This window comes from Accipiter gentilis, chromosome 6 (genome assembly GCF_929443795.1).
Source record: "Accipiter gentilis chromosome 6, bAccGen1.1, whole genome shotgun sequence".
NCBI classification, from domain to species: Eukaryota; Metazoa; Chordata; class Aves; order Accipitriformes; family Accipitridae; genus Astur; species Astur gentilis.
Window position 1 is genome coordinate 24014864 of NC_064885.1, and position 16360 is coordinate 24031223.

The 16360-nt window shown below is 45.5% G+C and overlaps 1 protein-coding gene across 1 annotated transcript; it reads right to left on the minus strand.

Annotated features, from left to right (window-relative positions):
• Positions 1-3453: 3453 nt before the first annotated feature.
• Positions 3454-4487, minus strand: LOC126039899 (RING finger protein 223). The gene has a single exon (XM_049803694.1). The coding sequence runs from the start codon at positions 4370-4372 to the stop codon at positions 3509-3511; it is 864 nt and encodes a 287-aa protein (XP_049659651.1). The 5' UTR covers positions 4373-4487; the 3' UTR covers positions 3454-3508.
• Positions 4488-16360: the final 11873 nt, after the last annotated feature.

Here is a 16360-nt window from a genome sequence, read left to right on the forward strand (position 1 = left end):
CCACACAGATTTTCTCTTTTTTGTATTTTACTTAACTTTTTTTTACTGAAACTTGAGCAAAGTTTGGCTTTGGACAAGCAATCTGTACACTCAAAGCAACTCAAAATACAAACATAATACTGGGATTCTACAGTAGCCAGAGATGTATACAATGCATGATTTTTTCTGACTGGTACTGTGATGTGGATCCAGACTAACGCTCCTGAAACTGGTGGAGTTTCCCAAAATTTGCATAAGCAGAGAGAAGGATTTGGCATACGGTCAGACTGTCCATTTTAATTTGGCTCTGAAATATTTTCAAATACATGGGTAGGAACCTGATATGTAATATGATCGTTCAATTGTGAGTAAGCCTGAAAATCCTGTTTAGTCCTGTGATCTTCAACTTCCTGTAATGTGCCAACCTCCGAACATTTTAAAGTTGACCCTCACGTAACAAATTTAAGCTTCTGATGATCGATTTGCTTTTCTTACTTACCTTTCGCAGATCCTTTAGAAGTAGTCCATGGATCCCAGTTGAAACCACTGGTTTAGTCAAAATGGCAAATACTGTTTACAGAGAAAAGGCAAGAATAAAGCTATGATGTGGAAAGAGAAGAAAAAGATGGAGTATACATTTCTTACTGTAATCAGTATTTCAGGGCATGCTATGTAATAGCTTCCATCATGACTGCAGCTCCTGTAAACATACCCAAGTTGGTGTGAGCTCGCTAGCTCACCCAGACAGCGCTGGCAGCACATCTGTGGTATCCAAGTGGCTCACTACAGCCAGAAAGCCCACAGGAGTAAAGCGAAGTAAGAACTACGCAGTGAGCTCCAGCTGAGCTTCATGAGCGCTCAGAGTTAGCTTCGGCATGTCTACATGAGATGGAGTTATAGCAGTGACTGTTGGCTGGGCTCATCTGAACTGCAAGCTTACCTGATTGAATAGAAATGCTGATACGCATGCTGCATTTGCAGTAGAAGCACAAACAGGTAAATCATATATTGGTGCATATGATGTACACATGTACATAATTTATATATTTATTTTTCTTAGAAAACATTGCTGCTGTTTATGTCCATTAATTTACATATATTTATTCTTACTACAGTATCATTTATAATAATACTTTCACTTCTATAGCACCTCCTCTTCAAGGATCTCCAATTGCTTAAAAACTTTAATAAAGCCTCACATCTTGCCTGTGAGGTAGGTCAATGCTATTATCAAACTTTACAGATGCATTAACTGAAGAACAGAGAGGTTAAGGCCAAAATTTTCAAATGTTTGTACCTGAAGTCAACCATCTAAATTCTCATTTAGATGCTTAAATAAAAGTCTCATGATTTTCTTTGGTGCAGAACATCCATAACTACTGCTGAAGTCAACAGGGGCTAATGGTCAGGCCTGATTCTGGGAGGCATACACCTTTTGCACAGCTAACGAGCGACTCCAAGTTTGAAAACGCTGGTCTAAATACACGAACCACGGTCAGAGCCACAGTTGATCCCAGTAATTTATCTCCTCGGGGCCTTTATATTATGATATATGACTTTAAAAGGCTGGTGCGTTTTTTTTTAAATAGACATAAGTGACACAGAAGTCATATACTGTTTCCACAAACTGCGTCCATCATAACAGAGTCTGTATAAATACCACTTGGGTTTGTGGGGTTTTACGGGCATCAGGGGTTGTTTTTCACAGATTTGTGATAATCCAGACAACGCACAATACACATCACTTGTGCAGTCATAAAACACATCACACATCTTCACCTGCTGTCTTTACATTTCTACATAGTAAATTCCTTTGCACTTGTGATAAATAGAAGTGGTCAAGTAAAGGTCTATTAAGAGGATACTTGTCAGAATATCATGCAGACAGCTTGCAAAATACACATACTAAAAGATCACTTTTAAAATTCTTGAATTGTTAAGCATGAAAATAATTACCTCATTCCATTACAGTACTGTGTAGAAACATGGAATAAGCAGCATTATCTTATTCCCAATAGAATAGATTATAACAACTAATTAAGATAAAAAAATTCAGGCACCAAATGACTTATCCTGCAACACAGAACAGTATCTATATAGAGTGCTCTCCTTAATATACTATAAAACCAGCTGCATGGCAATGTTTTTCCATTTAATATTATGAGCATCTCATCATATTTCAAGGACATCTTTGATGTTCCAACCTCACAGAACAAAAACTTTTTCTACTGGCCTTCCACAGGAACTCGTAACACAGAAGAGAAACTTACCAAGAGGGAAACCCACTGTCATTGTAGCTACCTCGACCGAAGGTAAACGTTCAAGACAAAAATTACGCTACCGCATTCCACTTCTACAGTGATGCTGAAAGTCCGTATTTTAATGTGGGCTTCTCTCACTGTGTAAAAATTGAAATCAATGGCCAGTGAAATATTACTCTTTACCACTGGAGTCTCTCAGCTCTATTTTAGAGCTCCATTAATTAAAATAACCTTCCATAAATTAAGTGTGCAATGTAGTGTTTCAGTCTCCCACATTAAATGAGAATTTCGAAGAATTAAAGAATAAAGCTTATTTTAAGCAACCAACAGAGGGCCTGATGGCCTTCTAATAAAATTGTGACAAAACCATACTCAATACATTGTAGGGAAACTTTGGCTCAGTCTGTTTAGGATAATACATTTCTGGTACAGCTTCTTCTATATGTACTTGTTAACTTCATAAAAGGGAAAACACAAACCGCATTTAACATCGTCATCCTGTTCTGCTCCTAATCACCGGGACTCTCTCCGATTATCTTCCAGGTGGGGGCAACAGTAAGCCAGTTTTCTTTAATCGAGATCGTGTCCTTCTGCACCAGGGCGCACAGAAACCAAGGCACGCTCCAGACTGAGGCGGGGAGGAGCGCGAACGCCAACCTCAGAGCCCCGGCTCCCCAGGGAGGCCCTTCCAGGGATCTCTGCCTGAGAGAGACGCCTCCTGCCCTCCCTCCGGAGCAGCCGGACCCTCCCCGGCCCCTCGACCGGTCACCCTGCGGACCACCCCCGCCACCTCGGACCGTGCCACAGCCGCGGGGCTGGCCCGGCTGCAGGGCCCGCCGTGCCACCGTGGCGGGGCTGGGGCCCGGGGGCCCGTCACCGTGGCGGGCCTGGGCCCTGCCGCCCCCCGCCACCACGGCGGGCCCCAGGCCCGCAGCCGGCGGGCCCGTTGCACCCCGGAGAGCCACGGCCTCGCCCGCGTCCTCCCCCCGCTGCCGCCCACCCGCCTCTCGGCTGGGTCGGGGCTAACGCCGACCAAGCGCGGGGTACCTGCGAGCAGGGGCCGCGGCCGAACCGCCCCTGGCCCGGACAGGGTCCCCCCCCCCCGCCCCGGGCCGCGCTCTCCCCTCACCGCGGCGCGCGGGGGGCGGACCCCGGCTTCCCTCACAGCCCGCTCGGCGCCTGCCTGCCGCCCGCCCGGCCCGGCTCAGCCCCTCAGCGCCCGCCGCCGCCGCCGCCGCCCGGCCCCGCTCCGCTCCGTTCGGCCGGCGCTACGTGTCGCTCCTGCGGGCGGCCGCCGCCCGGCCCCGCGGGGTGCCGTTGGCCGTCGCCGCGCCGGTCGCCGCCGCCGCCTCGGGCCGGTACTTGAGCCAGCAGATGAGCCATGTGACGACGACGGAGAAGAGGGCGAGGATGCTGGCCACCGACAGGCAGATGGGCCCCACCGGCGACGGCGAGGCCGAGGCGCCGGGCCCGGCGTCGCCGCCGTACTGGTTGACGAAGATGAGGCCGGTGAAGAGCAGCACCACCATGGAGAGGAAGGAGACGACGACGCACACGCAGCCGGCGCTCAGCGCCGCCCGCTTGCAGCTCTGGCAGCTCTCGTAGCCGCCGCCCGAGGAGCGCGGCCCGGCCCGGCCGGCGGGGGCGGCGGCCGGCAGGGCGAGGGCGGCCGCCGCCTCCCGGGCGCGGGGCGGGCGGCGGGGCGGCAGCGGCGGCAGGCTGTCCTGGGGCAGCGGGTCGCGGGCCCGCAGCTGCGGCGGGCAGGCGGCGGCCAGCTTGGTGTTGACGGGGAGGCCGTGGACGCGGTGGTCGGGCAGCGCCGTGCGGTGGCGGCAGAGCGGGCAGGCCAGGGAGCCGCCGGCCGACCGGCCGGGCCCCGGCCCCGGCTCAGCGGCGGAGGCGGCGGCGGGCTGCTGGGCGGCCCGCAGGTGCAGCTGGCTCAGGCACTCCTGGCAGAAGGTGTGCAAGCACTCCAGCAGCTTGGGCGCCCGCCGCTCCAGGTCGAAGTAGTTGTAGCAGATCTTGCACTCGTAGTCTTCGTAGCTGGGGGCGGCCGCCGCCGCCGCCGCCGCCGCCTCATCCTCCCGCCGCCCGCCCTGCCCTACGCCGCCCTTCTGCGCCGGCTCGGCCATAACATCTCGCCAGAGGGGGGACGGAGAGCCGCGGAAAGGCGGAGAGTCCCGGGCCGCGCCGCGGCGGGCGGGGAGCCGGGGGAGCCGCGGCCCCGCCGCTGCCTCCTGGCCGCGCCCGCGGGCTGCGGCGCGGCCCGGCGGGGAGGGAGGGAGGGAGCGAGCGAGCGAGCGAGCGAGAGGGAGGAGGGAGGAAGAGAATGCCGGCAGCCGCCCGCCCTCCTGCCTGCGCCGCGCTGGCGGCTGCCGGGGGCTGCTGGCGGCTGCCGCGGGCGGGGGGCGGGATCGGCGCCGCCCGCCCCCGGGAGCGGCCGCCGGTGCGCGGCGGCGGGCAGCGCGCCCCGGCCGGGGCGGCGGCGGGGGGGGTTCCCTTCTCCCGGTTCGCCTGGCGTGCGGTGCGGTGCGGTGCGGCGCGGGCTCGGACCGGCCCCCGCGCCCAGGGCCCGCTGGAGAGGCGTGCGGCACGGCGGTCGGTGAGGCTAGGATGCCGCATCCGCAGGGCCTCACGGCGGGCTGCGGCCCGGCGGCGTGCCCGCCTCCGCACCGGCGGGTCGGGCGGTCGGGGTCGGGCTTTCCCCAGCAGCCCCACCGCCCTGCAGCTCCGGGTGCTGCGCTGGAAGTCTAGGAAGTGCTCACGGGTGGAAATGCCGGGTAGCTTTTTAGTCCTGAAGTGCACTTCTTGATATCGTCTGTTTATTTTAGCAGTTTGTGAGGATTCCCCAATGGGATTACGCATTAGGACCAGCAGTTACGACTACAAAACATTCGTTAGGTGGCGAACGCTGCTAAGCAAGGGTTAATATGGAAGGCCCGTATGCTGGCAGGTTAACATCTGTTCAATACGTTGCAGCTCGCAGGCTAACATATATTTTGCATCTCTTCGGGAAGAACCTTTTGTGCACTGTGATTTTCCTTCATTATGCACAGTGAAAATAAAAGGTATTTTATTCTGGAAACCAGACGCGGAAGTAGCTACTGATGTTTTTATTTACATCCAGACATTGTTGTAAGATCAAGAGCTTTTGTCCAGTTTAATGAAAAACAATAAAGCGTTCATAGCTTCCAATGTCGTATGTTAAACAATCTGATAGATTTCACTAAATCAAATTCTGCTCTGTCACACGAAGGAGGTCTGGAGTAACTCCATTATCTTCAGGTGTAGCACAGGCCATAAAAGTAATTATTTCTCTTTGTAGTTGCGAAAATGCACTCACAGGCTGGGCATGGCTCTCAGCAGGTGACGCCCGTGTTTCGGGCCGGCCGCATCGCCCTGCTGTGTTGCTAAAGCTGCGTCTTGGGAACGTCAGCTGTGAACTGAGAGCTGCCTTCCCCTCTCCATAGCAGTGTGACATGCTGTATCAGGTGTGCTTCACTGCAAATGCTAAAGGAAGCTCCCTCTCCTCATCAGTGTTGGACTCTTGTTCTATCTGTCTGTGCTAGGACTTATTTTGTTCTTGAGCCCTGAGCATTCTTGAGGAGCCAAACAAAATGGAGAAGCTTGTTTAGAAAGACTGACTTGTTGGAAAGATGAAAAGGCACGTATTGCTAAATTGTAGTGGCAGATCTGAAGGCTGTCCACGAGTCCTTAAACAATAAAACTAGGTAAAGAGGGAACTTTTTTTTTCCAACTTATCGTAAACCAAAATAATGGGATAAAGTCAAACAGAGAAAAGTAGGAACATTCTCTCTACAGGGAGCCAGATCCTTTTTTTAATTGATCCTAGGAGATGATTTAAAGTCTGTTGAAAATCTAGGTTCAGTCTCTGAAAAGAAGAAAGAAAATTACTTTTGCTGTCACTGTCCATAGCGCACAGCTACTTCGGCATGCGGAATAAAAAATCACCCCTTTTTAAAAGCCCACACTGGTTTGCAACCTTGGAGCTAATCTGCCCCCGTCACCTCGAGAACTTTTTCAGTGTTACTGTTTTCCCAGGGCTGCATATCATCCCTGATGAATTTCGACTGTTTTAATCTAACTCTGGTATCTTCCATTTTTTACGCTAAATCTCATCTTGCTTACTCAGGTATTCTTAAGTTCTTAAATGTATGTTTCTGGTGGTTTGTTTTGTTTTGCCCCCCCCCCCCCTCTTTTTTTTGCTTGCTACTGTTTGCCAGTTAGCATCATCTTCCTATTTAATTAGTTCATTGTTAAAAGATGTATGTCAAATTATCCCAGGCACCGCCCTTCCACTTAATATTATTGCCACTTTCATAACCCTACAAGTTCCAATTAATTTTCAGAACATGTGAAAGTCCTTAGATCCAAGCAAATCTGAATTAATTTTTCAAGTAAATTTTTTTAAGACACTGTATCAAATGCTTTAATAAGGTCCAGATACATCAGCCGTATTTCTGGTCCAAACTGCTTTACCCCTGTCTTTTGTGTTTTGAGTCTTCTTATCTGATGTGTATCTGCCTTGAGGTCAACTGAAACTCCACCTACTAAGTATATGAAAGTCAGCGTTGGGAAAGCTTCCTGTAATTCTGGCATGAAAACTACACGGAATAGATGGCAAAGTTGAGCATAACTGAAAAATAATAATAAAAAATTAAAAATGCTAAATGTGAAATTAGGATGAAATTTACATTGTTTGAGGAAACTAAGAATGAGAAAAACTGGTAAGTAGTCACAGAAACTTCTTTGCTCATAATCACCCTGTGAACACAATGCTGTATAACTAGATCCTGCACAAGCAATGTTATCTTGTGCCGTGCGGTCCCTAGAGAACATTATTAATAGAACATGAAAGCTGTGTGGTCCCACGCCTGGTGAGATGCTGCTTTTTTCTATGGAAGGGTGCAACTCCTATTTACCTCTTCATGTGTCTAGTGGCACTTGCGGGTTCTGTCCTTACCCCTTTGCTAGCACAGGAACTCATGTGATGACACAGCAAGTCAGTTCATGGAGATGATCCAACTGAACACTTGTTTTCTTTTTTATTAGTTTTTCTGCTGGAACAACTCAGCAAAGCAGGTCGCTGCCTGGGTGCATGAGGTCTGCAGCCAGTGCAAGGAAAAATGCTGGTGGCTGTGTGGTCAGGAGAGGAAATGAGGCTGGGATCACGGTGGCAGTGGTTTATGTACACTTATCTTACTATGGAACAAAGCCATTAATGATTTCAGCCTTTATGTCTTAGTCCAGTGTCGTGTCGTGTGTATAATGGGATATTATAGTCCAGAGCAAGGCTTGAACAACCTGAAGAATAAGCTGTGTTCTTGTGTGCTCTAGCAGCCTTATCTGGATAGGATGGTGTTCAGTTGTAGCTCTCCGGGGGTTTGCATATTCACTGGGCAGGGCATCTGTCTGTGCAACACACGCTCCTACTGCCTGTGTGGTGGTGCTACCCTCGCTCCTTGGTCACTTGGACCAGTGGAGTGCCTGGCCTGGAGTTGAAGGTGGCTTCTTGGCTGGATTCCTCTGGTGGCTGAATCCATGATTCTTAACAAGCGGAGGAGTTGGACCGTGAGTACTGGAAGACATCTTCATGTTGAATTTAAAGGCTTCCTAGGCAGGGATTGAAGAGAGGAGAAATTTCTTCAGATTTTGGAAGAGTTACTGTATTTCTGAAGATCCAGACGTATTTTCTCTTGTAGTCACTTTAATTACAATGAGCATTTGTTCTTTGGGTTGTCGGCTTCTTGGGACTGTTCTTTAGTGGGAAAGATGTATTAGTTATTGAAGGAAAAAAAAACAACCCTGAAATGCAACTGAGCCGATTCTGAGGGCTGACTTTTGGCTGAACTGCTATCAGAGCTTTGGATGTTATTCAGCAAAAGTTGCATTATGAATTCTGAGCAAAAGTGGCAAACAACCCTTATGAAACACACATTTTTCCACTTAAAGTAATCATCCTGTGGCTGGTAAGAATTGATTTTTAGCATTTTAAATATTGGGCCTGATTTACCCAGTGCAGTGTGCCAGTTTTATGCTGGTGTAAGACTTGGTCTAAGAAGAGCTGTAACAGTGTAAAATGAACTCACGGATGAGCCAAGCCCAAAATCTCATAGAAAAATCCTTCCATTTTCCACAAGGGACATGCCGGCATACATCCCTGCAGCAATAATGTCTTGTTTAGCTGGTTTAATTCTTACAGAATTTCTTTGTTGCTGTACAATAGGTATGTTTAATGAAATTTGACATCTTGCTTTTTATATACAGGTGGGAAGAAAGTTCTCTCCGATGGATGTGCAGGACAGGAATGGATTGGATGTCACCCCATTCATGGTAACAAAGTTAAACCCCTCATTTTATGCTTATGTTTTCTGTACATTTCAACAATTAAGTAGCTTGTTTAGGACTGATGAAAAGGTCATTGAAGTCAGACAGCTCTTTGGATAAGTCCTTGTGGTTTAATGTACTATTGCAGTTGACATCAGAAGCTTTTTGACAATATTTTAATATCAGGAGTTTTTTACTTTTATAAAAGCCTGCTTATTGTATGACTTTCTAGAGTGCATTAAGTAACTAAGCATAGACCTTATTTGGTAAATATTTAGAAAAAGAGAACTCTCTTGCTTTTCACCGTTTCACTTAAATTCATTTACAGAAGTTTCCTCCTCCAACCCCATTTCCACTCACTTTTGAGGGGTGGCAAAAGCTGTGCATTATTTTAATGCCCTATCATTGTATTGTGGGATGCTGCAACATCATCTTCTGCTTTCTTCACGTTAACATTTTATTTCATATAATGTATTTCTGAATAATTTATAATTTAAGTGCTTTTTTACTTTTTCTGTCTTGGAACTACTGTAAAAGCTATTGCATGTGTGGTCTATTGCATTCAGTACAGAAGGGAGTGTTAATTTTCAATAATATTTGTGGGCTATTTCAGGGAGCTGAAAAAGGAGAGAAAAAGGATTGCAATTATGAGCAATTCCACGTCAGTCACAGCCATATACAAAATACGTTGTTCTCTATATATAGGAGAGGTAGATGCAGAGGTACTATATTGGACACCCCTCCCTCCGAGAAAACTCTTTATTGTGTTGCAGCTCCTAAATATGGTCCTATTTCAGTTGCCTCAGGCAATGAGGAATGTGTGAAAGATGGTGCCTTCACTGACCACTCACCTCTGGTGGTGAGGTCTCTCCTTTCTCTTTTCTTCTAGGTTAAGCTTTAAGCTTCTCTTCCTCACCCAGTGTTGACCTGCAGCCCCAAGCACAGATACACCCTTGTTGGCATCAGTCTGATGCCAAATTGTGCAACAGGTTTATTGGCAATAAAAGGGTGAGAAATGTGGGCTTAAAGCTGGGGATGACTACATCATTTCGGGTGGGAATAATCTCTGGTTATTCCCATCCATTTATTTTCCATAATCCTGTGCTTTTGGCACATCCCAAACAGGTAACTGTATTACAAGCTTTGGTTAAGAAAAGATAAGGAACTATTTACAATTGTGAGGCTTATGTTCATTAGTGCAATATCCTTCTCAAATAGGCAAGGTTCAACAGCAACAAGGAGCATCACCACAGACTTGCTATCCACAGCAAACCCATCTCAGAAGTCCTATTTAACCTGATGGCAGACATGGGGTAACTCTATAGTGCAGGCAGAGGTGACTCCAGTATTGCCTGTGCAGACCTACATTTAATCTAGCTAACGTGAGTATCAAGATCAATCGTTTGGGCTCCAGAGCCCTGCGCCCCTTGGGTCCCTTGGGCTGTGCGGTACGGTGAAGCGCAGCCAAAGGAGCCTGCATCTCTCTCGTGTATGGCACTTTATTAACGGCTCCCTGAAGCAGGAACTGTGTTTCTGTGTTAGGGCAGATCTGTCCTGGGCATTTGCAGGGATTTAATTAATCTCATAGAAAACAGTATTTAAATTGTTGCAGTCTTCCAGGGTGGTTGCAGCTTTAGGGACAAATGTATTTTTATAAGATTTACCTTCTACTAAGCAAACTGTATTTCTTCAAACCCTTGGCTGATGATATAACTGAGAAAAGAATCCAGGAATTGCACTGATTTAACTGGCTTTTTTTCGAACAGGACCAAGCGAAAAAGAGAGAAAAGCTTAGAGAAGTCCTTTGTTTTGGCCGGCACTGTGTTTTCTGTGTGTCACAGTAATAGTGAACATTGAGTTCAACACTGGATGCTGATTTAGGTGGCAGTGTGGGGCTGGCAGAGCCTGTTTGGGCTTGCTTGGTGCAGCATGCTGCCACAGCAGCCTCCGCAAGGAGATAGATCTTTGTGGAGCAGGGCTTTTCGGGAAGCGAGACTGCTGTGTCTCATGTGGCACCGTGGGGCTTAAAATTAGCTAAGTGTTACGGCTATGCTGGCCACATTAAAGCAGCTCTGTGGGGAAATATAGCCAAAATTAATAATTACTAATAGTGGTGATTAGGGTAATTAGTGAATACCAGCGTGGCTTTTTGCTCTTGGGCAGTTATTTCTGCTACCCAAATTGTCCTTGCATTGTACTGAGAAAGAAAAGCTATTGCTCTATGGAATCACTTTAGAAGATTATTTAGTGCTTTGGGAGCTCTGTTTAAAATACACAGTGCACATTTCAGTTTACTGCTTTTATTACAGTGTATCATTGGTAATGTTGAATTAAAATAGGGATGGTCATCTCTGAAGTAAAATTCTGATCCAGTGAAGCTGCTAAGAATTTTTTCATCAGCTTCAAAGGGGACAAGTTTTTATCCTTGATAATGACAGGGACCTGTTTTTTTAAGACAGCTTGGAAACAACTACTGTTGCTCAGACCACAAGGTTATGTATATGTGTTTGAATCAATTTTATTCAGAATGAGAAACAGGTGAAGGGTTTGGGGATTTTTGCATTCATACTATTGCATATATTCAGATATTGAAATTATAAATTTTTTTGTTTGTTTTGAGCTGAAGTGAGCACATGGGAGTTTCTTTTTTTTTTAGCAAACTTTAACATCTTCTCACAAATAACAAATTGAAAAATCACTTGACATGAACCTAAAACCTGATCTATAGCTAGCTGAAGCCTATGGGACCTTTTCTATCAGTTTCTCTGGGCTCGAGGTTAGTTTCAAATAGTATTATTTTCTATTGTAGATTTGTTTCAGCTTTGTGCTCAAGAAGTGCCTACATAGGGGAGAAGACACTTCATAAACTTCACCTGACTGAGCTCAGGTAGCTTGTAAAGGGACATAGAAATTGGGTTGCCTCCAGAGTGGCAGGGCTGTGTGCTACCCTCACCACCCCCTGCTCTCCCCGCCTCTCGGAAGCCTCTGCATTCCCTACTGGATCTCTGCAACCCTGAAGGAGCCAAGCCTCTACTTTTAAAAGAGGTTTCAGTCAGAAAAGCAAACCAAGTGTTAGGGGTAAATTAGGAACGATTATAGACCGAAAGAGAAAACGTCATTTTGCCACTGTATCAATCATGTACTGAGCACTGTGTGTGCTTCTGGTGGCTCTTCTCTAGGAAGAAAAAAGTTCAGGGAACAGCAAGAAGGACCAGGGACTGGGAAGAGCTTCCTTATGAAGGAAACCCAGCAGACCAGGACTCCACAACCTATGGAAGAGGTGGTTTAGAGGGGATACAATAGCGGTCTAATTGGCTCTGCCTAACAAGCCAAGCGACTCAGACACAGCAAACGGATCTCCAGCATTACAAGGGGACGGAGACTGCCAAAAGGGATGCTGCCAACTTCTAAACTCGCCCCGCCAAGGGTGACTGTAACTCTAGAAGGAAAGGGATATCTGATTTGTTACTTGGCATACTCCTGCTGTATAGTCTGCTCTGCTGGCCCACTCATTTTCATAATATTGGAAAGGAAGATGAGAAGCTTGCTTCTAATGGGTTGATTAGATATTAAATATTTTGGAACAAAACCAACTAATAACTGGGATGTCTTTCTGATGGGGGTGTGTGTGAACTCAGGATGTTACATTTGGAGAGAAAACTCTCCAATTAGCTAAAAATGCAGTTCTAGCCGAGTCAAGAAAGAGATTCCTTCATCCTAATTTGAAATCTAAATTACTTTATTTGAAGAGTATATAGTTCCTGAGTCTTATGAGTAAGAATAATTGAAAATGGATTAAATTGCCATTTTTTTGTTCACAGTTGTTTTCCCCACAAAAATGTGAACTAAATTTGTACTCCCACTAGTGAATGCCAATTTGGAAGAATTCCACTGGATTCATTGCGGTTGCCCTAGTTGCACCTTCCTTAGCGAGTACAGAATCAGGCCCTGTGTGCATAATTTTTCCACTTTTAGACCTGAGGGAGTATTATCGGGAGCCAGGCTGAGGTCCCATTCCAGATCAAGTCTTTCATATGCAGATTATAAAATCAGTGAAAAACAAGCTTGGTTTGGCAGTTACTTTAAAAGAGACCTTTGGATGATTCTATCAACAGCAGAAGAGGCAATTCATTCTTCATGCTAGAAATCATCATATATCTCATTTTGGGAGATGTGATCAATACTGACTGTTTTTTGTGTAGAGAGAAAAATACCATATTTGGGAGAAATTTTCTTAGGGGCACTTCAGGTTTCTGGAAACACTTCTGCCCTCAAAAACCTCATCCCGTAATCTCAGAGAAATATTTTTACCCAATGTATTTAGATCAATATTTTTGATTTATTTATTTCTGTAGTCTTGTCTCTTTGACTGTCTGAGACTTCAAATAAGATTTCAAAAGCTCATCAAAAGTTTCTATATTCTGCTAGAAGCATGGACATTGAGTTATAGTTGTGGTTTGGATTTGTAGTTGCTAATGCAAGAAAGCACCCAAGGAATGCAACTTCTTTCAACTCTTGCACTACTAGAGACCTCATAACCACTAAGGAAGGGAATTAAAACATGATTTTCTCTTCAGCCATTGCCAGGAAAGCTGCCAACCAGATAGATGATCCATGGTGGATGGTCAACAATCATAGTTAAAATAACTGTAGGTGCTGCCATTGTCTTTCGAAAGAATGCATATTCCCCAAGTGAGCACAAATAACAGAGATAACAAGGTGGGCATGGATGTCTTTTCTAAAACAATTGATGGATGTCTCAAGTCTTGTTGACTTGCACAGTGTCCATGCAAGGGCCGCAGGTCAGGCTGTGGCACTGTAAATGCTGCTATAACATCCGCCTTCCCAGTCAGGGGGTGCAGCAGCTCCTGTCAGGTGTAATCGGTCGCCTCTCGGATGACATCTGATACTCAACAATTTGATGCAGAGAAAATATTTTTACTAAAATAGTTAAGGATTATTAAAATAGCCATACAGACAGTTGATAGAGTTTGCATTAAAGGGAGATGACAAAGTATGGCCATGCTTCTCTCCTGCAAAACTACTGAAAATGCCTGCCATTTCAACAGCAAAATGATTGCTCTGAGAGTGAGGCATAGTAGAGAATCACTCCTACTGTGAGTTATTAGAGGTGAAGGATCAATTATGACTCCATTCTGAAGAGGGATGAGGGAGCTGCTCAGGCAAGCCATCTCCTCAGTCTGCCTGTGTCTGAAATCAGTGATGTCTCCACAAAGAGGTCTGTAAGTGCAGGGTAGCCCTGTACTTCTGTCTTCCTTATGGATCCCTTTTCCTTCCTTCCTTACCCAGGTCTGAAGATGGTCACATTTTTAAGGGGTTGCAAACTGCTTCAGAAAGCAAGGGCAGGACAGCCTGACATTCTGGAAATACGCTGGTGACACCTGAAAGAAATAGCAATCTCAACTTCACTTACCCATATGTGAGAACAGCAGTACCCTTGCTTCATCAGTAGCTGAATATTAATTGCTAGAATCAGGGCAAATTCCCAGAATATAAAAGGTTTTTTCTTACTGCCCTGTACAGTTCCTTTCATAGCTTCCAGTGTTTGAAGTAGATGACTTGTTTCTAATGTATCAAGGCGAATGCTGTTAGACCTCCTAATGATTGTTTCTATCTACTATACCATAAAAAATGTACATATGTATCCTTCTTGGTTTACTGCCAGTCAATCAATGTTAAAACGTTGACATATGGGTGTGGGATTTTTTGCTTTCTTCAAAATAAGATCAATGACATTAAGGTTTGTCATATAAATAGTAGAAATAAAGCAAAAAAAAAGAGCTATTTATGGGTTGAGGATGACATCTGTAATGTGGGTGGCAGTAGAATGAAAAGTAGAGAATTTCAAAGCTCTTCATAGTTGAATGAATTGACTGAGCATATATTTTTAGTGGTTTAAAAAGTGTTAGTTACCCAAAGTTCATGCATACAAACAAAATAAATCTATGAACTGAAGATAAATCTATGAAATGGCTGCACTAGCCTCAATCCATTGCATTGCTCATTTTCCACTCCCACCCTTCCTTCTCTGGACTGTTAACTGCCTAACAGACTTTTTGCTGAAACTTGTAAATTACCTGGGGAAAAACAATAACAAGTCAGCAGCCCCCAACAAAAGCCAATGTTGCCCTTCTTAGGATGCTTTTTGTTGGCTGAGTCTTTGCAGGGACTGAACAATCCTGATGGCCAGGTTAACCTGCACGGACAATGCCCAGCTCCGTACCACAAATAAAGAGAGTTTAGAGGAAAGAAAAATACCCTGTCTGTTGCATTCCTAACAAGTGTTTGACAGCAGTGACTCATGCTGTCATAATGCAGCAATAAATATTTAGAAAACATAATGCTGCAGCTTCAAAAATGATGGCAGGAAGTTTCATGCACGTAAGGTGTCACCAAGGAGGAGCTATCAAGGGGCAGGATGGAGAGATGCCTGGCTTTCAAATCCGTCCTCTGCTCTGAACAGGATGAAGAACCATCGAAAAACATGCAGTGCACAGAGGGCATTTGGGAGTGGTTTCTGCCAGGGCAAGATAAACTGCTGCTCCCCAGCACTAGTGAGTATCAATTACTTTTTCTCCAGAAAAGGTATGTGATTAAAATCAGCAGCTCCTTTCCAACAGTTTTTGCTCAATTTTGTGCCTGCTGGGTGTGAGCTGCCCATTAGCAGCTGACTGCCTAAAACCAACACGCCATTTTCAGGCTTCCTTCTGCGCACATGGGCTCAGAGCAAAACTGACCTTCCTAGAATAATAGCTTGCTTGAAAGACAAGGAAACTGTAAAAAGTAGGGTATTATGCTGTATTTGATAATAATTACTCGAGAACTGTCACGTTGTCACTGTTTTTTCACATGCTGAGTGAGGATTTATTCAAGAGAGCATGCCAGGAGATGTCTCAGAATAGACCAAGCAAAGATAAAGGATGCTTGTTCAGCTGAGCCCTTCCAGCAGCGCACACGTCTCTGTAGCAAAGGGGTACTATCAGACTGACCATTTCCAGGGGAGCTGGTTATAACTACCTAGGAGCTGGTCACTGCTAGCAAAGACCCTCCCAGATGCTTTTACAGGGATGATTTACAGAGGCTGCCAAATTCCCTTGTCTTTGTTTCATCCCTTCAGTCCAGGCACTGACTGCTATAAGCAGAGGTGAACCAGGCAGTAGCATGGGAGCTGCCATAAAAAAAATATGCTGGAAACCCTTTCCATGGTTTCAAGTACATCAAGGCAAAACTCAACCCAGAGAAAGAGAAGTTTTTGCCATATTAAGCCTAGACTGCTGTTGAGACAATCAGAATTTTTTCCAGAGGGCTAGTATATGGTATTGTAAATAAAATCAGCCAGGTCAACTCTTACAATAGTGAAGCTTTTCAAAATTCCTAGGGGTTAAGTCTGATATTTAAACACAGCATTATTAATTTCTCTTCTGCTGTTATTTCCCAAAACACTGACATAGCCAAGGTATGGTATAGCCTACAAGTAACCAGAAAAGTTGAGAACACCTCTAGAAATTTCACAGTAGATGTGCGTGCAATTGAAGTGTCCAAGTGATATGGTGCAGAATAATTATTTAAATGACATGCTAATCATCTCTGGAAATTAGCAATACCATTTCAAACAATGCAAATCATAAGCAATTACATAGCATTATCTGGTTACTTACACTGCAAACAGAAAAGTTAATTATTCCTACCCAAGACAGCAGCCGCAGCTTCAGCATTCTCTTTCTTGCAGTTTTTGGAGATGCTTTCATCTT

Coding starts and splice junctions, on each gene's coding strand:
- LOC126039899 (XM_049803694.1), bottom strand. CDS start 4,372: ATGGCCGAGCCGGCGCAGAAGGGCGGCGTAGGGCAGGGCGGGCGGCGG.